This window comes from Papio anubis, chromosome 12 (genome assembly GCF_008728515.1).
Source record: "Papio anubis isolate 15944 chromosome 12, Panubis1.0, whole genome shotgun sequence".
NCBI lineage: Eukaryota > Metazoa > Chordata > Mammalia > Primates > Cercopithecidae > Papio > Papio anubis.
In genome coordinates this window covers 77,844,828-77,870,941 of record NC_044987.1, presented here as the reverse complement: position 1 = coordinate 77,870,941, position 26,114 = coordinate 77,844,828, and the positions used below count along the sequence as shown (strand labels likewise).

At 41.0% G+C, this 26,114-nt stretch overlaps 1 protein-coding gene across 3 annotated transcripts in view; it reads left to right on the top strand.

The window, feature by feature from the left end:
- The first annotated feature begins 465 nt into the window (after positions 1-465).
- Positions 466-26,114, top strand: part of TSG101 (tumor susceptibility 101) — a 52,156-nt gene continuing 26,507 nt past the window's right edge. Inside the window, exons 1-7 of one of the 3 annotated variants that reach the window (XM_031653364.1) lie at positions 1,427-1,574; positions 2,646-2,687; positions 8,722-8,806; positions 12,038-12,103; positions 13,369-13,532; positions 18,494-18,617; positions 21,261-21,327. In XM_031653364.1, coding sequence (XP_031509224.1) covers positions 12,067-12,103; positions 13,369-13,532; positions 18,494-18,617; positions 21,261-21,327 — 392 coding nt within the window. In that variant the 5' untranslated portion in view covers positions 1,427-1,574; positions 2,646-2,687; positions 8,722-8,806; positions 12,038-12,066. Of the gene's footprint in view, positions 1,575-2,645; positions 2,688-8,721; positions 8,807-12,037; positions 12,104-13,368; positions 13,533-18,493; positions 18,618-21,260; positions 21,328-26,114 lie in introns of all 3 variants that reach the window. The other 2 variants (XM_003910148.3, XM_009186452.2) reach the window with 2 other exon arrangements.

The following is a 26,114-nucleotide window of genomic DNA, read 5'->3' as shown; positions in this document are numbered from 1 at the left end:
TATATATACACACACACACACACAAAATTTATTTTAATATAAATTTATATTTATTTATAAACTATATAAATAATACTACCTGGCATTCCTCCAATTCATAAAGGTACAGTTGCTCTAATTAAAGGGACTCCTGGTTAAGCCATGGCTTTAAGAACAGTTTGAAAACCCCATTGCTTTTAAAAGACATAAAACAGCAAGTAAAATGGAAGGACAGACTGACCTCTAGTTTGGTGTGACTGGAGCTGTATGCTTAACTAAGGAGCTGGAAAACAGGCGGAGGTTGCAGTGAGCCGAGATGGTGCTACTGCACTCCAGCCTGGGCGATGGAGTGAGACTGTCTCAAAAAAAAAAAGAAAAGAAAAGAAAAACAATACTTATTGGAATAGTCTATATTTGTGTGTGTTAACAACTGTTTATAATGATGCTTCTACATGCTTTCAGTTACGCCCTCCTTGTGAATGTGACCTTCATTTAGATGCCAACTTTGAAGGGAATCAATACCACAGCCTTGTTCTCATTAGGGCTGTACTAAAATAATTGAAACTGTCACACATCTCATCATCAAACTCAAAATTGTACAATACCTTGAATGACACTGTGGTTACAAAACTGACGGTGATGTGTAATGATGACTAATGTAAGTCACCATGAAGAATTTTTATGGGAAGTAAAAATTCAATTAAGATGGAAGTACCTACCCTTGCATTGTGCAAGGCAATGAAGACCTGAAGTAAGCCTGCCTTCAAGGGCTTGGATTTTGACAGTGACATGTACAAAAATACAGCACCAGGTAAAATACGGCCTCTATTATCATTTATGTCTGGGTACAGGAGAAAGCTGACTTTAGGAATGGTTTCCTGGAGAAGAAATTACTATCTGGCTTCTCGTGAAACAAAGGCTCTACATTTTACCCTTGCCAACGTAGTATGAAGGTCTTTAAAGCTTAAAAATAAATCACTAATTAGAGGAACACTGGGCATCATCTAATGCAAGTGTATCACTTTACAGTCGGGAGAAACGTATGCCTGAGCTAGAAATGCACTAGCCTACCATTATCACAAGGGCAAGTCAGTGACACAACACTCTGACTGCCAGTGCAGTGCCCTCCCACTGGATGAATCAGTCATTAAGGCTCATTGGCAAGCCCTTGGTACTTCTTCCCTTTCCGGCACTAGCTTCCTCAAGTCGACTCTGTGAAATACCTGCCAATCTTATCCTGAACCAGAGTTTCGACCCTCGGAACAGTCTTGCCCACATCTTTGGGACCTGATTCGTCCTGCTGAATCCGGCACTCGAGGGTAGGGTTGGTTGGAACCCACCCCGCCAAGTCTCTTTCAATCCCACACGGCGTCCACCCTTGCCCGCAGGATGGCGGCCCGGAAGTGACGTAGTGGAAACGGAAGTGGTGCTTTGGTTCCGACTTCCTGTTGTTGAGGCCGGGTCGGGGGTGTGCGATTGTGTGGGACGGCCTGGGGCAGCCCAGCAGCGGCTGACTTTCTGCCTGCGGGAAAGGGAGTCGCGAGTGGGCCGTCATGGCGGTGTCGGAGAGCCAGCTCAAGAAAATGGTGTCCAAGGTGAGGCTGCGACGCGCTCGCCCTCCAGCGCGCGCCCACCGCTCCCTTCCGCGCCCTGCCGAGTCCGTCCCGGCCCAGCCAAACAAGCTTCCCAGACGGGCCGGAAGCCCCAGTACAGCTCTTAGCCACCTTCTCAGACCCCGGCCCCGAGGCGCCTGTCGCCTGGTGCGGGAATCCCCGTACGGGAGCTGGGAGGGTGGGGGGCGGCGACAGTCGACAGAGACGTGGAGTGGAAACTGCCTGACACCTGCCGCCCACCCGCCGTTCTCTCTTCCACAGAGTTTGGAGCTGTCTGTGGGGCAGTGTGGTTTTTCGTCTTAGTTTCTATAAACACAAAGACGGAATCATATTTAGTTCTAGATCTGAGGCAATCCTCTATTCCTGTCCCAATCCAGGGATCCTCCAGTCTAAGCCTTTCTTTTGCCGACCTGCAGAGATTGTGGCCTTTTCAGTTTTGTATTCTCCAGAAAAGTCCAGAGAAGCCAAAATACCAGTCCCTTACTGAAATACCATTACCGTTTCAGGGATTTGCTAAGAGTAACTACTCTTAAGTGTATGCTGCTTATAATGCGTATTTATTTGCTTTGAGCTTAATCTATGATCTTCACGGCTCAAGGCTAGTTATTTTTTTTTTTTCAATTTTTAAAAAAGCAGTTAAGCATTTTGTATTTTAAAGCCATGATTTATTTATATAATTACTTCAAACGTGGCACCTCACACCAGAGTGGAATGGCTTTTGTTATGTTTTGTTGTAATTTTCCAAAACTATGTAAAATGATTGAGAGTTGAGTCTTGACCAGTTCAACGTGTTAGCTTCGGATAGTTTTGTCAAAGCAAGAATGGTAGCAATCAGTGGTTTAAGTGGTTTCAGTTTTTAATAAAACACACTATTATGTATAAAACATTTTTAAAAACGGACTTTTTCCAGTTAAATCGCCCCCATAGTCCTTGATTGAAGACCAAGTAACCTCTAAAGAGAAAGTGACAGTTTTCAAAATAAAGCATACCTTAGTTGTGTAATCATGTATTTTAGGCTTATTGGTTTTGTTTTGACAAACTAGTTATCCTTAGTTACAGAGGACGTGTGGGAAGCCATAGAAGATTGTGACCCAGGTAAAGATCCATGTTGTAACTTTTATATATCACTTTTTGAAAAAACGGTACATTGTTTTACATAGTATGTAGCTGAAGAGTATCTGTTCCATTACTTTTTTTTTTTTTGAGTGTCTTGCTCTGTCACCCAGGCTGGAGTGCAGTGCCGCGATCTTGGCTCACTGCAATCTCCGCCTTCCAGGTTCAAGCAATTCTCCTGCCTTCGCCTCCCAAGTAGCTGGGATTACAGGCGCCCACCACTTCACACAGCTGATTGTTGTATTTTTAGTAAAGTCGGGGTTTCACCATGTTGGCCAGGCTGATCTTCAACTCCAGACCTCAGTATTCCCTCTGCTTTGGCTTCCCAAAGTGCTGGGATAACAGGCGTGAGCCACCACGCCTGGCCTCCATGACATTTTTGATCTTTAAATTGATAGCATAGTCATTAAGATTTATTCCTTGGGCCGGGCGCAGTGGCTCACACCTGTAATCCTAGCACTTTGGGAGGCCAAGGCAGGTGGATCACCTGAGGTCAGGAGTTCAAGACCGGCCTGATCAACATGGTGAAACCCCGTCTCTTCTAAAATACAAAAATTAGCCGGGCATGATGGCGGGTGCCTGTAATCCCAGCTGCTTGGGAGGCTGAGACGGGAGAATCGCTTGAACCCGGGAGACGGTGGTTGCAGTGAGCCGAGATGGAGCCACTGCACCCCAGCCTGGGTGGCTGAGCAAGACTCCGTCTCAAAAAAAAAAAAAATTTATTCCGTAATGTATGTGTATATTCATATAAAGAGCAAGAATATTCAAATATTAGCTTATTTTTTATACCCTAATTAAGTTTCCTAAGCGTCCTCTAGAGAAACCTGCCATCAAAGACAAAGGCAAGGCATGTTCAGAAGATATTTTATACCTCTGCCTGCCTCCCCCTGCAGCCAACCTGTGATTACTCTAGAAACAAAAACAGATAGAGAAGAGGTAGGAGAGGGCATTCTACCTGTCTTTTGGTCCTTGGCTCAGTATCTGGAAAATTGAGACTCCTGTATGTGATTATGACGATTCTGAGCATCAGCATCTGTTCTGTCTAACCTATGAATTTTAGACAGGTAAGAATAGCAAGTAGAGTAATAGAAGCAGTTGTGGGGCTCCTTCCTCCTAAAGAAGGGCTTGAAATGTTTTTCTTTCAGCTGGTGTGGTCTGTTGTAAGAATTGTTAGCCAGGACCCTGCACTTATGGCTAGGGTGAAGGTCATTATTGTTTTCTCTTTATCTGATTGTAGGCTCTCCACACCCATCATGGTACTCTGGCCATCTGCCTTATGTTTTGTATGTATATTATAAAAGATCTTTTTTCCCCTTGAGCATTATCTTAGCTCCCAATTTCAACATAACTTTTAACACCCTTCTCTGTTATCATTTTTGCAATTAACAGAGGTATATTTATACCAGATTAGTCCTTCTTGCTTTAAAGAAACAACTTTCCACTTTAGATGTTTCATGCATACAACCACTTATATTTTTACATAGTTTATTTACAGCATTTCTAGAGGCGCAGTCACTGCTAAATGAGTAGAAGAAAACTGTGGGCCTGGTGTGATGGTTCATGCCTGTAATCCCAGTACTTTGGGAGGTAGAGATGGGAGGATCACTTGGGGCCAGGAGTTCAAGATCAGCCTGGGCAACATAGCTAGACCCTGTCTCTACAAAAAATTTAAAAATCAGCCAGACTTGGTGGCATGCACCTGTAGTCCTAGCTACTTGGGAAGCAGAAGCAGGAGGATTACTTAAGCCCAGGAATTCAAGGTTACAGTGAGCTATGACAGAATGAGAACCTATCTCAAAAAGTAAAAAATGAAGAAAAATTTAAACAATAACAAAATTGGCCAAGTGCGATGGCTCATGCCTGTAATCCCAGCACTTTGGGAGGCTGAGGTGGGCAGATCACTTGAGGTCAGGAGTTCGAGACCAGACTGGCCAACATGGTGAAACCCTGTCTCTACTAAAAATACAAAATTAGCCAGACATGGTGGTGCGTGCTTGTAATCCCAGCTACTCAGGAGGCTGAGGAAGGAGAATTGCCTGAACCTGGGAGGTGGAGGTTGCAGTGAGCTGAGATCACGCTACTGCACTCCAGCCTGGGTGACAGAGCAAGATTCCATCTCAAAAACAAATAAATAAATAAAAATAATAAAATAAAGATTGATACGTCCCTCACACTGTTTTAGGCTCTAGGGATGCAACAGTGAACAATCAGACAGAAAAAAACTCTGCTTCTGGAATTTAAATTTTTATAGAAGACAATAAATAACTCAGTAAATACATCAAGTAGTATGTTGGAAAGTGATAAGTGCTTAAGAGAAAATAAAGCAGGAAAGGGAAATGGGGAGTGCTAGGGTGTGGAAATGGGATGAGTTACAGTTTTGTATCTGATAGTAAAGAGAGGTCTTTCTGAAAAAATCTATTTGAGCTCACCTGAGAGAGGTAAAGAAACTATGTGGTTGGCATGGGGCTCACACCTGAAATCCAAGCATTTTGGGAGGCCGAAGCTAGAGGATCGCATTGAGGCCAGGAGTTCCAGACCAGCCTGTGCAACATAGCATGAACTTGTCTCTTCTCTACTAAAAATATAAAAAAATTAACCAGTCGTGGTGCATACCTCTAATCCCAGCTACTTGGGAGGCTGAAATGGGAGGATCACTTGAGCCCAGGAGTTTGAGGTTGCAGTGAGCTGTGATCACACCACTGTACTCCAGCTTGGGTGACAGAGCGAGATCCTGTCTCAGGAGAAAAACAAACCTGGAACAATCTGGGGTAGGAACATTTCAGAAAGAAGGAGAAACAAATGCAAAGGCTCATAGACAGAAGTTTGTCATGCATGATAGAGGAACAACAAAGGAGGGTATGGTGGCTGGACTGAAGTGAGCAAGGGAGGAAGTGGTGGTATGGATCTAGACAGATCCATGGTATGGATCATCAATGGTATGAGAGGTTTGGAGGACCTTGCAGGCCATCATAAGGACCTTGGCGTTTACTTGGAGTATGATGAAAAGCCATTGCTCTGTTTCAGCTGTTAGCAATATTACTCTAGCTGCTATGTTGAGACTAGACTGTAGTGGGTTAACGATGGAGGCAGAGACACCATAAAGAGGCTGTTGCAGTAATATAGGTGAGAGGTGTTGGTGGCTTAGACCAGGACTGTAGCTGTGGAGATACCGGATGTATGCTGAAGGCAAAGCTAACAGGATATTTTGACAGATTGGCTGTGGATGTGAAGAAAAGAGAGGGCATCAAGGATAACGTCAAGGTTTTTGGCCTGAGCACCTGGAAGGATATGTATGTATACACATATGGAAGACATTGGAGAAGTAAATATGGGGGGGAAGATAAGGAGTTCAGTTTTGGTCATGTTCAATTTGACATTCATTAGATATCCAAGGGGAAATGTCAAATTAGTAATTGTATATATGTTTTCTGGAGTTCAGAAAAAAGGTTAAGATTGGAAAATTTTAATTTGAGGGTTTTCAACATATAAATTATATTTTCAGCCATGAGGGAGATCAAGGGAATGAGTTTAGATAGAGAAGAAGACCAAGGACTTAGCCTGCACTCAATAATAATTGGTTAGGTTAAGAGAACAAGCCAGCAAAGAAACTGAGAAGGCACAGAGTTCAGGAGAACAGTTGATGTCCTGGAAATCAAATGAAGAACATATTTTAAGAGAAAAGGGGCTGGCCATGATGGCTCGTGCCTCTAATCCCAACACTTTGGGAGGCTGAGGTGGAAAGATTGCTTGAGCCTAGAAGTTCAAGACTAGCCTGGGCAACATGGTGAAATCCAGCTCCATCAAAAATATACAAAAATTAGCTAGACATCGTGGTGCATACCTGTAGTCCCAGCTACTTGGGAGGCTGAGGTGGGAGGATCACTTGACCCCGGGAGGTGGAGGTTGCAGTGAACTGAGATCATACCACTGCACTCTAGCCTGGGTGACAGAGCCAGACCCTGTCTCAAAAAAAAAGGAACGGGCCAGGTGCCGTGGTTCATACCTGTAATACAAACACTTTGGAAGGCTGAGGTGAGAGGATCACTTGAGCCCAGGAATTTGAGACCAGCCTGGGCAGCACAGTGAGATCCCATCTCTATGAAAAATTTAAAAATTATCCAGGTGTGATGGTGCATGCCTGTAGTCCCAGCTACTTGGGAGGCTGTGGTGGGAGTATCACTTGAGCCCAGGAGGTTGAGGCTGAAGTGAGCCATGATCGTACCACTGCACTCTAGCCTGGGCGACAGAGTGAGACCCTATCTCAAAAAAAAAAGCGGGGGAAAGGAAGGAATCAGCTTGATCAAATATTGCTGAATCAGCTTGGTCAAATATTGCTGAGAGATGAAGTAAGACAAAGATAGTATTGGTCATTACATATCATGTGGCAGTTATTGGTGACCTTACTGAACAATTTCAGTGAAGTACGGAGTATAGAAGCCTAATTGGAGTGGATTTGAAGACACCAGGTCTCTAGACATTGAGCATGGTCGCTAACATCACAGAGATACTCAGATATGTTGTGCTCCATGATGAAAAACATTATCCTCTATGAAGTGATCTTATCAGAGAAAGAAGAGGAAAAAAATATAAAAGGAAAAATTTTTTTTTTTTTTTTTTTGAGACTGAGTCTAGCTCTGTCGCCCAGGCTGGAGTTCGATGGCGTGATCTCGGCTCACTGCAACCTCTGCCTCCCGGGTTCAAGCAATTCTTCTGCCTCAGCTTCCTGAGTAGCTGGGATTACAGACGCGCGCCACCATGCCCAGCTAGTTTTTGTGTTTTTAGTAGAGATGGGGTTTCACTGTGTTGGTCAGGCTGGTCTCGAACTCCTGACCTCGTGATCCACCCGCCTCAGCCTCCCAAAGTGCTGAGATTACAAGCGTGAGCCACCATGCCCGGCTGGAAATTTTGTAATCGTCAGGATAATAACCTGTAGATCCAACTAACTCACAGAAACATGTATCTATGAAACTATGCTAAAGGTATACAATTAACACATTCCAAACCATGAGAGCCTCTATAAGACAAATGAACAAATGTCTTTAACAAATAAATTCTAAGGAGCAAAAATAGAGATGTGCCCATCAGTTAAGTATTTTTCAGCTGAACAGTAGATAAATAAAATGTGCGGTAAGAAGTGGGCCATACTTGCCTGTAAATCCCAACACTTGGGGAGCCTAAGGCGAGAGGATTGCTTGAGGCCAGGAGTTGGAGACCAGCCTGGGCAATATAGCAAGACCCTGTCTTTACAAAAATAAAAATAAATTAGCTGGGCATGATGGCACATACCTGTAGTTCTGTGTACTTGGGAGGCTGAGGCAGGAGGATCACTGAGCCTGGAGTTTTAGGTTGCAGTGAGCTGTGATTGTGCCACTTTACTTCTTCCTGGGCTACAGAGCGAGACCCTGTCTCCAAAATAAATGAAAGGAATGAAGTACAGATAAATGCTACAACAAGGATAATCTTGAAAACATGCTAAGTGAAAGAATTTAGTCGTGAAAGATCACATTGTATGAATAAGCAAATCTATAGAGACAAATTTGTGGTTGTCTAGGATGAAGGCTGGGGGCAAGTAGAATGGGGGGTGATTGCTAAAGGGTATGCATTTCTTTTTAGGGATGGTGAAAATGTTCTGAAGTTGATTACAGTGGTGGTTGCACAACTCCGAATGTATTAAAAACCATTGAACTATACTTTTTAAATGTGTGAATTATATGGTATAGTTAAAGAATATAGATTAAAAGGGACTTGAGACATTTTAGCAAATGCAATGTGTGGACTTTATTAGGATCCTGATTCAAACTGAAAACATAAAAAACATGACTTGAGACTATAGATATTTTCTGATGTTAAAGAAATAGTGATTATTTTAGTGTGATAATAGGATTGTGGGGTTTTTAGGTTCTTTCAGGCTTTCATTAATGCTAATGATTAGTGAAAAAGATTTTAAGAAAATTCATCCGCTCTAAAATACATGTATTGGTTTTAAACTAAATTCTTACGCGATTTTGCTTTTCAGTACAAATACAGAGACCTAACTGTACGTGAAACTGTCAATGTTATTACTCTATACAAAGATCTCAAACCTGTTTTGGATTCATATGGTGAGTTTATGCAATAAAAATCACAATTTCTATACTTTGAGTTTACTCTCTTTGTTAATGATTGTAATTTTTTCCATTTTCCTTTGAGGTTTGTGGATTTTTCAATTGTAGGACTGCACCACCACCTAATAAAACTGTTGGAAGGTAGCAAATTAGAAGATATAAAAACATTTTATATTTATTTAGTTTTAGTTTTTTATGTTAAAAAGAAAATACTCTAGCTGGACGTGGTGGCTCATTTCTGTAATCCCAGCACTTTGGGAGGCTGAGATGGGTTGGACCACTGAGCCCAGGAGGTTGAGACCAGCTTGGGCAATATGGTGAAACCTTGTCTCAACAAAAAAATACATAAAGTTGGCCTGGCACTCCTGTATTCCCAGCTAGCCAGGAGGCTGAGGTGGGAGGATTGCTTGAGCCCAGGAGGCAGCGGTTGCATTGAGCTGAGATCGGGCCACTGCACTCCAGCCTGGGCAACAGAGCAAGACCCTGTCTCAAAAAAAAAAAAAAAACAACTACTAACATAGAACTATGCAAATTTAAACCTAGGAGGGCATGTTAAAGATAGTTTAGTCCATTTCCCAAAGTTTTGTCTCTAGACCCTTAGTTGTGCTGGGGACAGGGTAGAGGCAGAATTCTATAGTTAAGCTTGAGCAACTTATGGATTAAACAAAATTGAGTTTTATTGCATGACGATTTCTCAGAGCCTTTAATATGCTAACGTGTTGTGTATCACTGAGATGAGCAAGAATATATTGTATAATACATCCTAAAGTTATTTAACTGCTGAACCTCCCTGTCCCCATAGTGTCTCTTTATATTTTCAGGAACACATTTTGCAAAACTATACTCTGGACTGTCCCTTTCATTTTATAGTTGAGGAAAATATTATTTAATGTGGTCTTTAATTCTATAGAGTAGGTAAGCATGTCAGTTTGTCTCTACTTTCTATTGAGACAACATAAAGTTGTAAGACATGACAATGCTTGGAGTTTCCCTTTTTTTAAAATAGTCTTTTCTGTCCCTGCCAAATCCTAACATAATCTCTTCTACCATGTCTCCTTGAAAATACTTAATATGCCAGGGCCGAGGGAAAACCCATGCTGCTGCTTGTCCACTGTAAGACCCTTAACTCTGAAGGCAAGGAACTGAATTTTGTAGCTGAGACTTTCTAAATTTCACTTGCTTCCAAGGCTTTGAAAACATTAGGAAACTGGTGAAGAGAGGTGGGAAGGAACAGAGGGGCAATCAGTTCTGCATTTCCTGAAACAATAAAGACATGAACCCAAAGTCCTCTTCCAAACCTAGGTCACAATTCCTTCTCATCTCAGCCTACCTTATTTCTGTCCACATGACAGTTTTGATCAAAACTGACAAAGACTCCCTTATCAAATCTTGTGTAGTTTCATATGGCTGGACCAAGTGTAAATCATTGTTACCAAATTCTTTTAGAATAAACAAAGCCCCACATTTATATAAGGTGGTTTTCTTTTTTAAAATGCACAAAATCAGAATACATTGCAGTGTAGCTTACATTCGTCAACAGTAAGTAAAAGAACAAAGGTCAACAATGTACGGTCATGCATTTTGTAGTGATAGAGATATGGTCTGAGAAATGCATTATTAGGCGATTTCATCATTGAATGTACTTAGACAAACCTAGATGGTATATCCTACTACACGCCTAGGTTATATGGCATGCCTGTTGCTCCTAGGCTACAACCTATACCAGATGTTACTGTACTGCATACCATAGGCAGTTGTAACACAATGGTATTTTTGTATCTAACTATAGAAAAGTTACATTAAAAATACAGTATAGTAATCTTATGGGACCAGTGTCTTATATGCAGTCCATTGTTGACCCAAACATTACACAGTAGATGGCTATAGTTCTATGTTTTTGTACTGCACATTACAACCTTTCCCCTATGTGTATAGTGTTAATTCCAAATCATTGTTAGAAATAATAGCTGTCCAATACAAACTATGTGCTGTATTAAGTATAGACATAAATTATAGATAGAAAAATATGTGGGGTATGAGAAATACAGATTAAAAGAAATTGTCTACATTTGGCTATGAACTTTTCTTTTTTTCATTTTAATACTGGCTAAGGAGGCTGCGACCAGGAAATCACTTGAGTCCAGGAGTTCAAGTCCAGCCTGGACAACTTAGTGAGACCCCATTTCTAAAAAATAGAAAAAAAAGCTGGGCATGATAGTGCACGCCTATAGTCCCAGCTACTCAGAAGGCTGAGGTGGGAGGATTGCTTGAGCCTAGAGTTTGAGGATAGCCTGCACAACATAGCAAGACCCTGTCTCCAAAAAACAATAATAAATAACTGTGAGTGACAGTCTGGATAAATGTCTAGAGATCTCTAAAGTATAATGACATTAGGTGAACATTTAGTATGGTATTGTTTGATAGTGTTTTTTGTTTGTTTGTTTGTTTTGCAGTGGAGTTTTGCTCTTGTTGCCCAGGCTGGAATGCAGTGGTACAATCTTGGCTCACTGCAACCTCTGCCTCCCGGGTTCAAGCATTCTCCTGCCTCAGCCTCCCGAGTAGCTGGGATTACAGGCATGTGCCACCACGCCTGGCTAATTTTGTATTTTTAGTGGGGATGGGGTTTCTCCATGTTGGTTAGGCTGGTCTCAAACTCCCAATCTCAGGTGATCTGCCTGCCTTGGCCTTCCAAAGTGCTGGGATTACAGGCGCAAGCCACTGCGCCTGGCCGATAGTGATATTTAAATAGTTTTAAAAGTGACTCACACCTGTAATCCCAGCACTTTGGGAGGCCAAGGCGGATGGATCACGAGGTCAGGAGTTCGAGACCAACCTGGCCAGCATGGTGAAGCACTGTCTCTACTAAAGATACAAGAAATTAGCCAGGTGTGGTGGCGCGCGCCTGTAATCCCAACTACTCAGGAGGCTGAGGCAGGAGAATCGCTTGAACTCGGGAGGCAGAGGTTTCAGTGAGCCAAGATCGCACCATTGCACTCCAGCCTGGGCGACAGGGCGAGACTCTATCTGAAAAAAAACAAAAAAGAGCTGATCAATGACATTGAGTGAATCAACAAAGAATTGTTAGTTATTGGACAGGATGGATGATACATTGACAGGTCAGCCCCTTTCAAGGATAAAAATGAATTTTAACCAGTCTTTCTGAAAGAATAACCTATGGGAGTATCTAAAAAAAATGCTCATGATTAAATCATTGTTCTTTCCTTTCAGTTTTTAATGATGGCAGTTCCAGGGAACTAATGAACCTCACTGGAACAATTCCTGTGCCTTATAGAGGTAAATGTCTTATGTTATTAGGTTTCCAGCTAGATGTATTTTGAATACATAATAAATATGTTGCCAAAGAGTTATAAGTAAATTAAACCTACTTTCTCATGGCTTTCATGCTGATATAGATTTTAACTTCTATTCAAATTGAAGTTCATTTGGCAGCAACACCTAACATTTTCAACTTTCTTAAAACTTCCTTACCAAGATGTATGAACAAATAAGTGCCTAAGTTCACCAGAGGAGTTTAATGTTTCACAGAATCAAAGAATTTTAGAACTAGAAAGAGATCTTACTTGCCTCCTGGTTCAGCCTCCTACACCATTCAAACTTTCCTGACAGTGGGAAGCTTAAGATACAGGCTTCAAAGTCAGGACAGAGTTATGTTTGAGTTCTTGCTCTATAATCTTAGCAGTTCTGTTACATGTTATAGATGGACATCTTTGACATTTAGATAATAGTACCTAACTTGGGAAAATGAGCATTTATTTGTTAACGAATGTGAAGGACTTGGCACAGAGCCTTGAATGTAATAAGGAGACAGTTAAAAGTAGCTGTTATTTACGGTTGTGATGTTGGCGCTAATACTAATGGTAGATAATTGATCTCTGTTAGCCTGTCTTTCACCCTCTGCTGAAATACTTAGTGGTGAGGAAGCATTTAGCTTCATGCGAGACCATTTTGTTTTTGGACAGCTCTGTTTGTTAATTATTCCTTGTAACTAGCTAAGACCTATGTCCTTTACCCAGTGATTTCACATAGTACCTGCTATGCATAAGGCAATAAGGAGAGGAGCTATGGATACAAAGATGAATAAAGGATGTACCTCTTCTGGAAGAACTCCACTAATAGGGGAAACAAAGGGAACAGATAGATATTTATACTATTCTGTAACTGCTATAGAATTATAAAATGAAAAAGTGCTATGAGATTACAGAGGAGAAGAAGGCCACATGGGAAGATCACAGTTTAAGTGACATTTGAGCCACTATTAAATAATAAGTCAATCATTCATAACAAGCAGAGGGAAAAAACAGTTAATTGAGCATCAGCGTTGTATAAAGCGAGTGTAAATTTAGGGAAGACTGAGTAAAATTTAACATTACTGACTTTGCTATTCCCCTCAGGAAATAAATTCTGCTGGGGGAAATAGGTATGGGGGGGTGCGGATGTATGCATAAATCGTATCTAAACTAAACCTGTATTCCTTTAACCATTCTTCAATTTAAAAATGATAAAAAATAGAGTAATTGAAGTTTCTATTTCTTTTTCAGGTAATACATATAATATTCCAATATGCCTATGGCTACTGGACACATACCCATATAATCCCCCTATCTGTTTTGTTAAGCCTACTAGTTCAATGACTATTAAAACGGGAAAGCATGTTGATGCAAATGGGAAGATATATCTTCCTTATCTACATGAATGGAAACACGTAAGTATTAATAGTGTTCTGTGAATTAGTTATGTTTTATATATTTTGCTCACTAGCATCTGCTTTCTTTTAGCACTCAAAGAGGATTCCAAGTAGGGTAGATAAGTTCAAATAATGGACTAATCACTGAGTTGAGGGTAAATTAGAAAAGGCTCACTAAAAGAAATGGGTTTGTGTAGAGCTTTGTAATTTTCAAAATACTTATATTCACTATTTTATTTGCTTGAGTTGAACCTTTTAAAATAGGCAGGATTCACATAGTAGGAAGTACATTTTAAAAAATAGTATGCTGGTGGGGTAGTTATGGAATTCAGATCTCATTACTCAAAGCATTTCTGTCAAGAATAATAGTAGGAAACTTCTGTTCCTGTGTCTGGTAATGTAACTGTAACAGATTAATGTTCCTATGAAAAGTAACTAGAAAAGCAAGAGAAAATACGAACAACACCTGTTGAAAGGTTTTGGAAAGCTGTTTAGGCAATCAAGACATGGATGGCCAAGATTCTGTAGAGAAAAGGCACTTCTGCCAGTAACTTTTCCCCCAGGGTGGTACCTACTGATTTTTTTTTTTTTTTTTTTTTTCTCGAGACAGAGTTTCACACTCTGTCACCCAGGCTGGAGGACAGTAGCACAATCTCAGCTCACTGTAACCTCCACCTCCCAGGTTCAAGCGATTCTCCTGCTTCAGCCTCCCTAGTAGCTGAGATTACAGGCGCCTGCCCACCATGCCTGGCTAAGTTTTGTATTTTAGTAGAGATGGGGTTTCACCATGTTGGTGAGGCTGTTCTCGAACTCCTGACCTCAAGTGATCCACCCACCTCGGCCTCCTAAAGTGCTGGGATTACAGGCATAAACCACCATGCCCAGCCTACTTACTGATTCTTGATACAGGATGAACGGCTGAGAATCTGGGCAAAGGACCTTAACTAAGAGGCAGAGAAACCTGCAGAGTCTCTAGCAGTCTCAGAGGGCTGAAAAGACAGAAGTTGCTGTTCTGTCTATCAAAGTAACTAGGACTTTTAGATCTAAGATTTGGGAGAAAAGGAAGCCGTAAAGAAGTGAGTAGCTCTGGGGATGGTGGCTTATGGCTGTGATCCCAGGACTTTGGAAAGCTGAATCAGGAGAATTGCTTGAGCTCAGGAGTTTGAGACCACCCTGGGCAACATAGTGAGAACCCCATCTCTATTAAAAAAATTTTAAAAACTAGGCATGGTCATGTGTGCCTGTGACCACACCTACTCAGGAGGCTGAGGTGAAAGGATCACTTGAGCCTTGGAATTCGAGGCTGCAGTGAGCCATGATTGCATCACTGTACTCTAGCCTGGACAACAGAGCAAAAGAAAAGATGAGATACTCTGAATTTCCCACCTTAAAAGATAGGTTGAATTCCTGAGCTTCAAAGATGAGATGCTAAAAAAAACTAAGCAGAAAGCCTCTGAAAAATCAGCCAAGTTTTCAGCAGTCTTAGGTTAAGGAGGCAATTGGAGTTCAGTACCTTATCAAAAAGGGGAATAAGTAAACATCCTAGGCTGTTAGTTGGCACCACTGGAGGAACACATCTTAGGAGGGAGAACTTAGAGGTAGAATGAGCCTTACAAAAATCTGTCCTTGAGGCTGGGTGTAATCTTGGCACTTTGGGAAGCCGAGGTGGGAGGATCACTTGAGGCCGGAAATTTGAGACAAGCCTGGCCAACATGGTGAAACCCCATCTCTACTAAAAATACAAAAATTAGCCAGGCGTGGTGTGGTGCATGCCTTTAATCCCAGCTACTCGGGAGACTGAGGCAGGAGAATCACTTGAACCTGGGAGGCGGAGGTTGCAGTGAGCCGAGATCGCACCACTGCACTCCAGCCTGGGTGGCAGAGTGAGTGAGACTCCGTCTCAAAAAAAAAAAAAATCTGTCCTTGAGTCAGCTCAGTCCCTGATCCTGACTGTGTATCTGCCTGCCACAGGATAGGGTGAACCCTTGCTGGAAGAAGATAATATATAGACCCTCTATAATTTTTCACAATATCTAGTATACAATTTATATTTATCAAGTACACCAAGAAAGAGAACCAAGAGGAAAAAAAGACAATAGAAACAGGACATCTTTCCACTCCACTGCTACAAACACACGAGTAACTTAGTTATCAGACACAGACTTAAAAATGGTTGTGATCAGTGTGTTCAAGAAAATAGAGGACAAAATGGTAAATTTTATTAAAGAGAAAGTGGAAATCTTAAAAATGAAAAATAGAATAACAGAGATTAAGAACTCAGTAGATGGGTTTAGTAGCAGACTGGACTCAGTAGAGTAGAGACTGCCTCAGCCTCCTGAGTAGCTGGGATTACAGGCCCCCACCACCACACCTGGCTAATTTTTGTATTTTTAGTAGAGACAGGGCTAAAACCACCTTGGCCAGTCTGGTCTCGAACTCTTGACTTCAGGTGATCCGCTCGCCTCAGCCTCCCAAAGTGCTGGGATTACAGGTGTGCGCCATTATGCCTAGCCTCAGTTTGAATTCTTAACCTGTTGCTTTATAATTGGCCTGGAAGTAGATATTAACATAGATATTAATTTTTTTCTTCAAAGAATTTAGTGCAAAAGGAATGGTGTGATAATTAAAACTTACCTTGACAAAACTGTAAGAATGTGTGAAGAATTGATTCATACTACAACATTAACGAACTCTGAAAACATTATGCCAAGTGAAAGAAGCCAAGCACAAGAGGCCATATATTGTATGATTTCATTTATATGAAACATTCAGGAAAGCAAATCCATAGAGACGGAAAGTAGATTAGTGGTTGCTAAAGGGCTGTGGGAAAAGGAAAATGGGAAGTGACTACTAATGAGTACAGGGTTTCTTTTTGGGATAATGAAAATATTCTGGAATTAGATGGTGGTAATGGTTGCATAGTGTTGTGAAATAATAAAAGCCACTGAAATGTATACTTTAAAAGAAAGTTTTTGGGATGTGAATTATCACCTACATGCGTGAGGCTTACATGAGGCTATGATTTAGTTAAGGAATTTTGTTGGGCCGAAAAATTGAGAAAGTGTGTAGTCTCAGGGGCCATCCTCACACACATCAGCCACAGTATCTGTGAGTGCTGCACAGATATTGTGCTTGTAACACCCCGAGTCTCAGTATATAAATTTACAGGCAACACAAGAAAAATACTGGAACAGCAGAGATCAACAAGTTTTCACAGAAAGCTTTAAGAAATGTTATTCATTGTCATCTTCCATAAGTTAGGTTAAAATTGGACAAATGAGGTGAGTTTGGTTCTTTGGAAAAGGTGAAAACTGCCCCCGAAGTCTTCTGTCAGGAGTATTAAAGGAAGTGCCAGTCCTAATCCTGTAATCCCAACTAGGGAAACTGAGGCAGGAAGATTGTTGAGTTCAAGTCTAAGCTGGGCAACATGGTAAGACCTTGTGTGGGGGAAGGGGGATGTAAAAAGTAGCTTCTGTGAAGATGGTTAGCCTATCAAGGTGATTGAGTAATTCTTCAGAACTCAGTGAACTTACGAATGAAGTGTGTGAGATTAGATACACACAAAATAGATTAAGGAGTAAAAGAAGAATCATCAAGCCATTTTGAGCAACTTTGACTAGCACAGTTTAATTAGTGGTTGGTAGATATTTCTTTTGTTGTTTTGTTGTTGTTGTTGGGTTTTGTTTTTGTTTTTTTGAAACAGGGTCTCACTCTAACCCAGGCTGGAGTGCAGTGGCACAATCATGGCTCACTGCAGCCTCAACTTTCCTGGATCAGGTGATTCTCCCACTGCAGCCTCCTGAGTAGTTAGGACTACAGGCACATGCCACCACATACAGTTTTTTATTTTTTTGTAGAGACCAGGCTGGTCTCAAACTCCTGAGCTCAAGCTGGATTCCAAAATGGAGAGGAAAGTGCTGGAATAGAGCTAGAATTTTTAAAATTATGCATGCTGCGAAATAGCCTTATTTGATCCTCCTGCCTTGGCCTCCCAAAGTGCTGGGATTACGGGTGTAAGCCACCACCACTGACCAGCGGTCAATAGGTATTTGAGAGAAAATCTTAATAACTCTTACGAAAAAATAGGCAGTCTCTTTGTCATTGTTGTTAGAAGGAAAGATCTTTTAACACCTTTAACAATTCACCCCTTTTGTACTACAGTCTAGCAATTTCTAAGCTAGAATCTACGTATAAGTTTTGCTTTTCTTTTTTCGTTTTTTTTTTTTTTTTTTGGAGACAGAGTCTTGCTATGTCACCCAGGCTGGAGGGCAGTGGGCAGTGGTGCAATCTCAGCTCACTGCAACCTCTGCCTCTGGGGTTTAAGCGATTCTCTTGCTTCAGCTTCCTGAGTAACTGGGACCACAGGCACACACCACCACCCCCGTCTAATTTTTGTGTTTTTAGTAGAGATGGGATTTTGCCATGTTGGCCCAGCTGGTCTCAAACTCCTGGCCTCAAGCAGTTCACCCATCTTGGCTTCCCAAAGCGCTGGGATTACAGGTGTGAACCACCTCACTTGGCTATAATCTACCTGTAATTTCAGAGTTCATAATATCTTTAATAAAAATTAATTTTAAGAACACGTATTTCCAAGATATCATTGATGTCTTTTAATGACCTTAAATAATATTGTGACTGTTGCTCATATTCATCCCTAAGTTTGTATCAGTATACTTATAATAAATTGTGTAGTGGCAATAAAATAAATTTTTGTTCTGTGGAGTCAAATGAAGAACAAAACTATGAATTTTGCAATATGCTGCTTTAACTAGTGCTATTTTTATATACTTGAAGCAAGAACCTTGCTGCACATCATGTTTAAAACCATCTAACTCTATTAAAATAAATTAATTAAATGAAATTCTTTCCTACAAAGAAAATTGTCAAGCTGAGTTGAAAACCAATGAGAAATGGCCAACCTTTTTCTTTTTACTGAAAAGCGACTCTATAGCTGACTTGAATTTTTTTTCATTTTTTAGCCACAGTCAGACTTGTTGGGGCTTATTCAGGTCATGATTGTGGTATTTGGAGATGAACCTCCAGTCTTCTCTCGTCCTATTTCGGCATCCTATCCACCATACCAGGCAACGGGGCCACCAAATAGTAAGTAGAATTGAGATTTTACTTTAAAACTCACATAAACAAAAGAGAACAGAAACCTTTGTTAAAAAAAAAAAAAGAAAAAAAAAAGAAAAATTAATGACCTCTTTGCTTTTTAGCTTACCAAGCTAGTGGATTTTTTGGAAGTATTCTGAGGCCCCACATCTGCATGTACAGATTCCCACCAAAGACTGGCATTTGGGCTTCCATTTGTAGGTAGAAATCTAAGAATGGTTGTGCTGGATTCCAAAATGGAGGAGAAAGTGTAGAATAGAGCTAGAATTTTTAAAATTATGCATGCTGCAGAATAGCCTTATTTGATCAGCTTGGAAGCACATATAACTTGAAAGGTAGTCTGACCTCTCCTTTCTGTTTGCAACTACAAAATCAGAGTTGTAGATAAGGATTAAAGTCAACTGAAGCATTCACATTTAGCTATTCTGGGTATACACAATTGGACATCTAGCTCTTAGCTTTCTTCTCTTTCGTACAGCCAATTCATGATTTTACCTCGTGTGGAGTGGTGGGAGCATGGAGACAGTATCGCTTCTCCCCTAATTGGAATATATTATCTGTGTTATCTTGAATAATTCTTACTGATACTTAAAAATCACTCTGAATAATTGTGAGTTGGTTGTACTTAGTTTGAAATTGCTAAATCTGTATTGATTTCATTGTGTTTTGAGCTGTGACTTCTTTTTTTTCTTTTTTTGGTAAATTTTCTTTAAGGTTATAATTAACTGAACTTGTTTATCTTACAAGACAAATTATATGTGCTTTCATTTTTCTTCTGCTGAAAATTATACTTTTTCCTTTTTAATCCATTCTTTCCTGAGGAACATCTTGGTTTATAAGCCGAATGGGAATTTAACAGAAATAATTTTTTAACCCATTTCTCTTTCCTTCCCTACCTTCCCAGAATAAGCTTGATTTTAGGATTACTATTTCTTTTAGTAAAGATACTGGTAATTCTTGTGGATCAGAAATTTGTTTTTATCTTATTAAATTCTGTTGACTCTAGTGCCCGAGAGTAGAGTATCTTGCTTAAATTTGAAATACTAAATATTTGGCTGGGTGTGGTAGCTCATGACTGTAGCCCCAGCACTTTGGGAGGCCGAGGTGCGGGGTGGATCACCTGAGGTCAGGAGTTCAAGACCAGCTTGGCCAACATGACGAAACCCTGTCTCTACTAAAAATACAAAAATTAGGTATGTGGTGGTGCATGCCTGTAGTCCCAGCTACTCGGGAGGCTGAGGCAGACGTTGTGGTGAGCTGACATTGCGTTACTGCACTCCAGCCTGGGTGACAGAGCAAGACTTCATATAAAAAAAAAAAAAAAGATACCAAATATTTCCTAGTCTTGTTACCTTTGTTTATTTGCTCAGATAATATAGCGAGTGACCGCTATGACAAAAGTAACCTTTTCAGAAACTCAGGTAGTCTCTTAAGCAACTTTTTTTTTTTTTTTTTTTTTTTGAGACAGAGTCTTGCTCTGTCACCCAGGCTGGAGTGCAGTGGTATGATCTGGGCTGACTGCAACCTCCACCTCCTGGGTTCAAGTGATTCTTGAGCCTTAGCCTCCTGAGTAGCTGGGATTACAGGCCCCCACCACCATGCCCGGCTAATTTTTGTATTTTTAGTAGAGTCAGGGTTTCGCCATTTTGGCCAGGCTGGTCTCGAACTCCTGACCTCAGGTAATCCGCCTCAGCCTCCCAAAGTGCTGGGATTACAGGCGTGAGCCACTGCGGCCGGCCTGCAACATTTTTTCCCCCTAATTTCTTTGAGTTTTACATTTACATTGGAAGTGCAGTATTCAAGAAAGAGACCATACTATTGTCACTGTTGCAATTCAGTTTTGTACTCAGTCACTGTAAGTCACATTAAACACTCTAGAGCTGATTCTTTATTCTTTTCTTTGTCAGTTAAGGTCAAGATTAACTTCTCTTTTTCTTCCTCTATGTTGATTAGCCTCTTGGCACCACTGATCTTAGTTCTTTGGCATTCATGTTCTCTTTAAAGAATATATAAAGTATTCTTTAAGCTTGCTGGATTTTAACCTTTTATCCCTAGTATTTCTGAGCTTTTGTTTTGTTTCTTTATTTTGAGATAGGGTCTCACTCTGTCACCTAGACTAGTTTTTAACAGTCTGGATAATGTAAATTTTGTATAGGACTTCTCATAGTAATTTGAAGTCTCTTAAAGTCTTCAAACAAGCCAACAAAATCAGCTGTACTAAAACTGGTCAACAGTTACAAAAGAAATATCAAAAGATTTATTAGATATAATAAAGAAGTTACTCTCTAAGAAGTTAACTTTGGACCAAAGAAGGCCAGAGTTACCTTCCTCTAAATTTGAAATTAAACCTGCTCTTATCTCAGGTTATAGACTTCTTGAGAACTTTAAAAGCTGACCAGGTTGACCTGTTTGTCAGTTCTTTCGGTTGGGGTTGTCGTAAGTATTGTAATTCATGTTTAATGATTTGAGGATTATGAAAGGGTAAGGTATTTGTTTTGTTTTGGTGCTGAGAATTGGATTTTTTAACTGTGTGAAATTTTGCTGTGTATTGACAGTGTGATGTATATCTTCGGTAGCCTACATATTCAGGCCTTGTATATTATTTTTACAATGTGAAAAAATTGTTTTTAGCTTCCTACATGCCAGGCATGCCAGGTGGAATCTCTCCATACCCATCCGGATACCCTCCCAATCCCAGGTAATGAAAAGTTATCTTTTGAATAATTGTATTACAAATTCTTCTATTAGATCTAGAATCAAAATAATTTGCTAATTAGGGCTTTAAAATAAATTTAGTTGTGGCCGGGCGCGGTGGCTCAAGCCTGTAATCCCAGCACTTTGGGAGGCCGAGGTGGGCGGATCACGAGGTCAGGAGATCGAGACCATCCTGGCTAACACGGTGAAACCCCGTCTCTACTAAGAAATACAAAAAATAGCCGGGCGAGGTGGCGGCGCCTGTGGTCCCAGCTCCTCGGGAGAGGCTGAAGGCAGGAGAATAAGCGTGAACCCGGGGAGGCGGAAGCTTGCAGTGGGCGAGATCCGGCACTGCACTCCAGCCTGAAGCGACAGCAGCGAGACTCCGTCTCAAAAAAAAAAAAAAAAAAAAGAGCGGCCAGGCGGCTCCAGCCTGTAATCCCAGCACTTTGGGAGGCCGAGGCAGGCGGGATCATGAGGTCAGAGGTCGAGACCGTCCTGGCTAACACGGTGAAACCCGTCTCTATTAGAAATAGAAAAACTAGCCGGAGGCCGAGGTGGCCTGTAGTCCCAGCTACTGGGAGGCTGAGGCCGGAGAATGGCGTGAACCCGGGAGGCGGAGCTTGCAGTGAGCTGAGATCCGGCCACTGCACTCCAGCCTGGGAGACAGAGCGAGACTCCGTCTCAAAAAAAAAAAATAAAATAAAATAAATAAATAAATAAATAAATAAATAAATAAATAAATAAATAAATTTAGTTGCAATTTAGTGGAAGATAAAATTTGGTTTATTGCTGGAATTTATTTATTTATTTATTTTTTTGAGACGGAATCTTTCTCTGTTGCCTGGGCTGGAGTACAGTGGTGCAGTCTCAGCTCCCGGGTTCAAGTGATTCTCCTGCCTCAGCCTCCCTAGCAGTTGGGACTACAGGCATGCGCCACCACGCCTGGCTAATTTTTGTATTTTTAGTAGAGACAGGATTTCACCATGTTGACCAGGCTGGTCTCGAACTCCTGACCTTGTGATCCGCCTGCCTCAGCCTCCTGAAGTGCTGGGATTACAGGTGTGAGCTGCCACGCCTAGCCTATGTCTTTTTTTTTTTTTTTTTAAAGAGAGTATTATAAAATATTTTTCTCCTTGGCTGAATTCATTGTAACTAACATTCCATTAATATTTCAGCTATCTATACTAGATATACAAATTTCTTAAAAGGGAAATAACAAGGACTTCAAGGTCAAAAACCAATTGAGATCATCGTCATTACTCACTCCATTTCTTTCCTCTGTAAAATAAAAATACAGCCCAGGAGCTGCCTTTCTCTAGATTGAAAGAAACTCCTTTCAAACTATACACACACACCTTAAAATTCTAGCAATAAGGCCGGGTGTGGTAGCTCACACCTGTAATCCCAGCACTTTGGGAGGCCAATGCAGGCAGATCACCTGAGGTCCTGAGGTCAGGAGTTCAAGACCAGCCTGGCCAACACAGTGAAACTCCATCTCTACTAAAAATAAAAAATTAGCTAGGCGTGGTGGCACATGCCTGTAATCCCAGCTCTTTGGGAGGCTGAGGTAGGAGAATTGCTTGAACCCAGGAGGTGGAGGTTGCAGTGAGCCAAGATTGCGCCATTACCTTCCACCCTGGGCAACAGAGCAAGGACTCTGTCTCAAACAAAACCGCACAACCTATCTTTTCTATACATTGCAGGAATCAATAGTTCAGATAATGGGGTCAAACTTGTCACGTCATATTTAATTCATAGACTGCCTGTACTGTCAACCTTTATTATCCATTTAGTAATAACATAGGTAACTAAATTTAATTCATAGACTACCTGTACTATCAACCTTTATTATCCATTTAGTAATAACGTAGGTAACTAAATTAAATTAACAATGAAATCAGTCTGTTAATAACACACTAGAAAGTCAATGATAATTACTAACCCATGTTTTAAATGTATACTTGTTTCAGTGGTAATCTAGGAGTACTCTCCAAAGGTGGTCTTTGGGCTAACTTAAAATTCCACTCAGCACTTTGGGAGGCTGAGGTAGGAAGATCGCTTAAGCCCAGAAGTTAGAGACCAGCCTGGGCAACATAGTAGACCTCATCTCTACAAAAAAAATTAAGATTAGCCAGGCACGGTGGTGTGAACCTGTAGTCCCAGCTACTTGGGAGGGTGAGGTGGAAGGATCACTTGAAGCTACAGATCGAGGATGCAGTGAGCCATAATTGCACCACTGTACTCCAGCCTGGGCAACAGAGTGAGAACCTGTCTCAAAAAAAAAAAAAAAAGATTGGCATATACTGATGCCAAGATGAGACTTCCAGCTGCTCTAACAATTAGCAAGGAAATTTCAGTCTTCTAACTCTTCTTAGTTTCATATAACCCAGTCATAATCCTTATGGATAAATGCAGCCAGATTTCTGAACACATCATAGGTAAATATATATATGTACATATATAATATCTAGGATTTTGAAAGTTAATTTAGCAATTAACTTCTTTTCTGGGTTGTCTTAATTTCACAACTTTTTGGAAGGTAATAAGCATTCTGTCACTTTGGATAGGTAAGCAGAGATTAGAAGAACATTTGTCAGGGACAATAGAGAAAGATTCCTTTGGTAGTAATATATAAGCAGGTTATACATTTTAGATTTCTTGAGGCCCTAAAATTTCTGATTAAGTTCTAGAAATGGAATCCTACCTGAAGCCTTGAAATTACAAGTCTTTCTACTGAATAATTGCTAGTAAAAACTGTGTTTAGTAGCCTCCAGCGTATGTCCACTAGGAACAAAAATGCTTTTTTTTGGTCCCCTGATTTTGCTCTTACACTGATATATAAGAGAAGTACCATGATTACATTGAATCTTCAGCAAGTCATATATAAAACTTTGTTGAGGACAAGTTATAAAGTGGAAGCTGATAATACAAATAGGAGAATGTTTGAACCACTGCATTGAAAGAGGATTATTGACCATAAACTCAAAAGGAGCTCTTGCTCCAGTGCTCTAGGCTAGGTTTTTTTTGTTTTGTTTTGTTTTGTTTTTTGTTTGTTTGTTTTTTTGAGACAGGGGCTTCACTGTATCGCCCAGGCTGGAGTGGAGTAGCATAATCTCAGCTACTGTAGCCTCGACCTCCTGGGCTCAGGTGATCTTTCAACCTCAGCCTTCCGAGTAGCTGGGACTACAGATGTGTGCCACCACACCTGGCTAATTTTTCTATTTTTGTAGCGATGGTTTCGCCATGTTGTCTAGGCTTGCCTTGGACTCCTGGACTCAAGTGATCCACCTGCCTCAGCCTCCCAAAATGCTAGGATTACAGGTGTGACCCGTTGCACTCAGTCTGGGCTGGCTCTTTTTAATCAGTAATTTTAATGAGCTTGTAAAAGGCAAATGTCATAGAATTGACAATTGTAGGTAAAGTAAGATTAATTGAGATTTATTGTCCAACTAACCAGGCAGCTAGTAATCATCCTATTCTAATTTTCTTCTTCTTTGTAAGGGAAACGCTGACAAGTAAGCATTCAGAGGAAAGCAATTAGATCTGAAAAATCATGTCCTGAGACAAATGGTTAAAGGAATTAAGAATATTTAGGGCCAGGCACGGTGGCTCACACCTGTAATCCCAGCACTTTGGGAGGCCAAGGTGGGCGGATCACAATGTCAGGAGATTGAGACCATCCTGGCTAACACAGTGAAACCCCGTCTGTACTAAAAATACAAAAAATTAGCCGGGCGTGGTGTTGGGCGCCTGTAGTCCCAGCTACTCTGGAGGCTGAGGCGGGAGAATGGCGTGAACCCAGGAGGTGGAGCTTGCAGTGAGCTGAGATCACACCACTGCACTCCAGCCTGGGCAACAGGGCGAGACTCCGTCTCAAAAAAAAAAGAATATTTAACCTGAAGAAGAGAAGCTTGAGGGGAAAAATGTTAGAAGTTCTCAAATATTTGAGTTTTAGGAGTCTCCAAATAGTTGAGTGATCTTCCAAAATGCAAATTTAGGACTCCTATTTATAAATTATATTGAAATGATGTTTAATGTTAAATAGAGAAAGATGACCATTTGGCAGGGATGTTATAAATGATGTATATAGGTAAGAGATTGTTGCAAGGGTGATTGGAGTAGAATACCTCTAAGGAAAGTTCCTCTGACTTTGATATGAACACATGAATGACAGAAACTGTCCAGAAAGCGAGAAAAAAGGTTTTTTTTAAACTAGTTAAAGACGAGGTTAGTATGAATGTTACCAAAAGAGGAAAAGAAAACTGTTTTCGGGTTAAATATCCTCAAAGGTTACCAATAAGCCACAGGTAAAAATTAAATAGTATCATTTTCCCACAGACTGAGAAATCAGAAAAGTTCTCTCACAAATTACTTGTTGCTTCTGATGCTGTTGGATTGTCCTTAGAAATACTCTCGTTACAGGCCGGGCGCGGTGGCTCAAGCCTGTAATCCCAGCACTTTGGGAGGCCAAGACGGGCGGATCACGAGGTCAGGAGATCCAGACCATCCTGGCTAACACGGTGAAACCCCGTCTCTACTAAAAATACAAAAAACTAGCTAGGCGAGGTGGCAGGCGCCTGTAGTCCCAGCTACTCGGGAGGCTGAGGCAGGAGAATGGCATAAACCTGGGAGGCGGAGCTTGCAGTGAGCTGAGATTTGGCTACTGCACTCCAGCCTGGGTGACAGAGCGAGACTCTGTCTCAAAAAAAAAAAAAAAGAAAGAAATACTCTAGTTACGTTTCCGCTGCTGTGAAGGTGAGACTCATATAACTGAGACCAAGCAAGAGC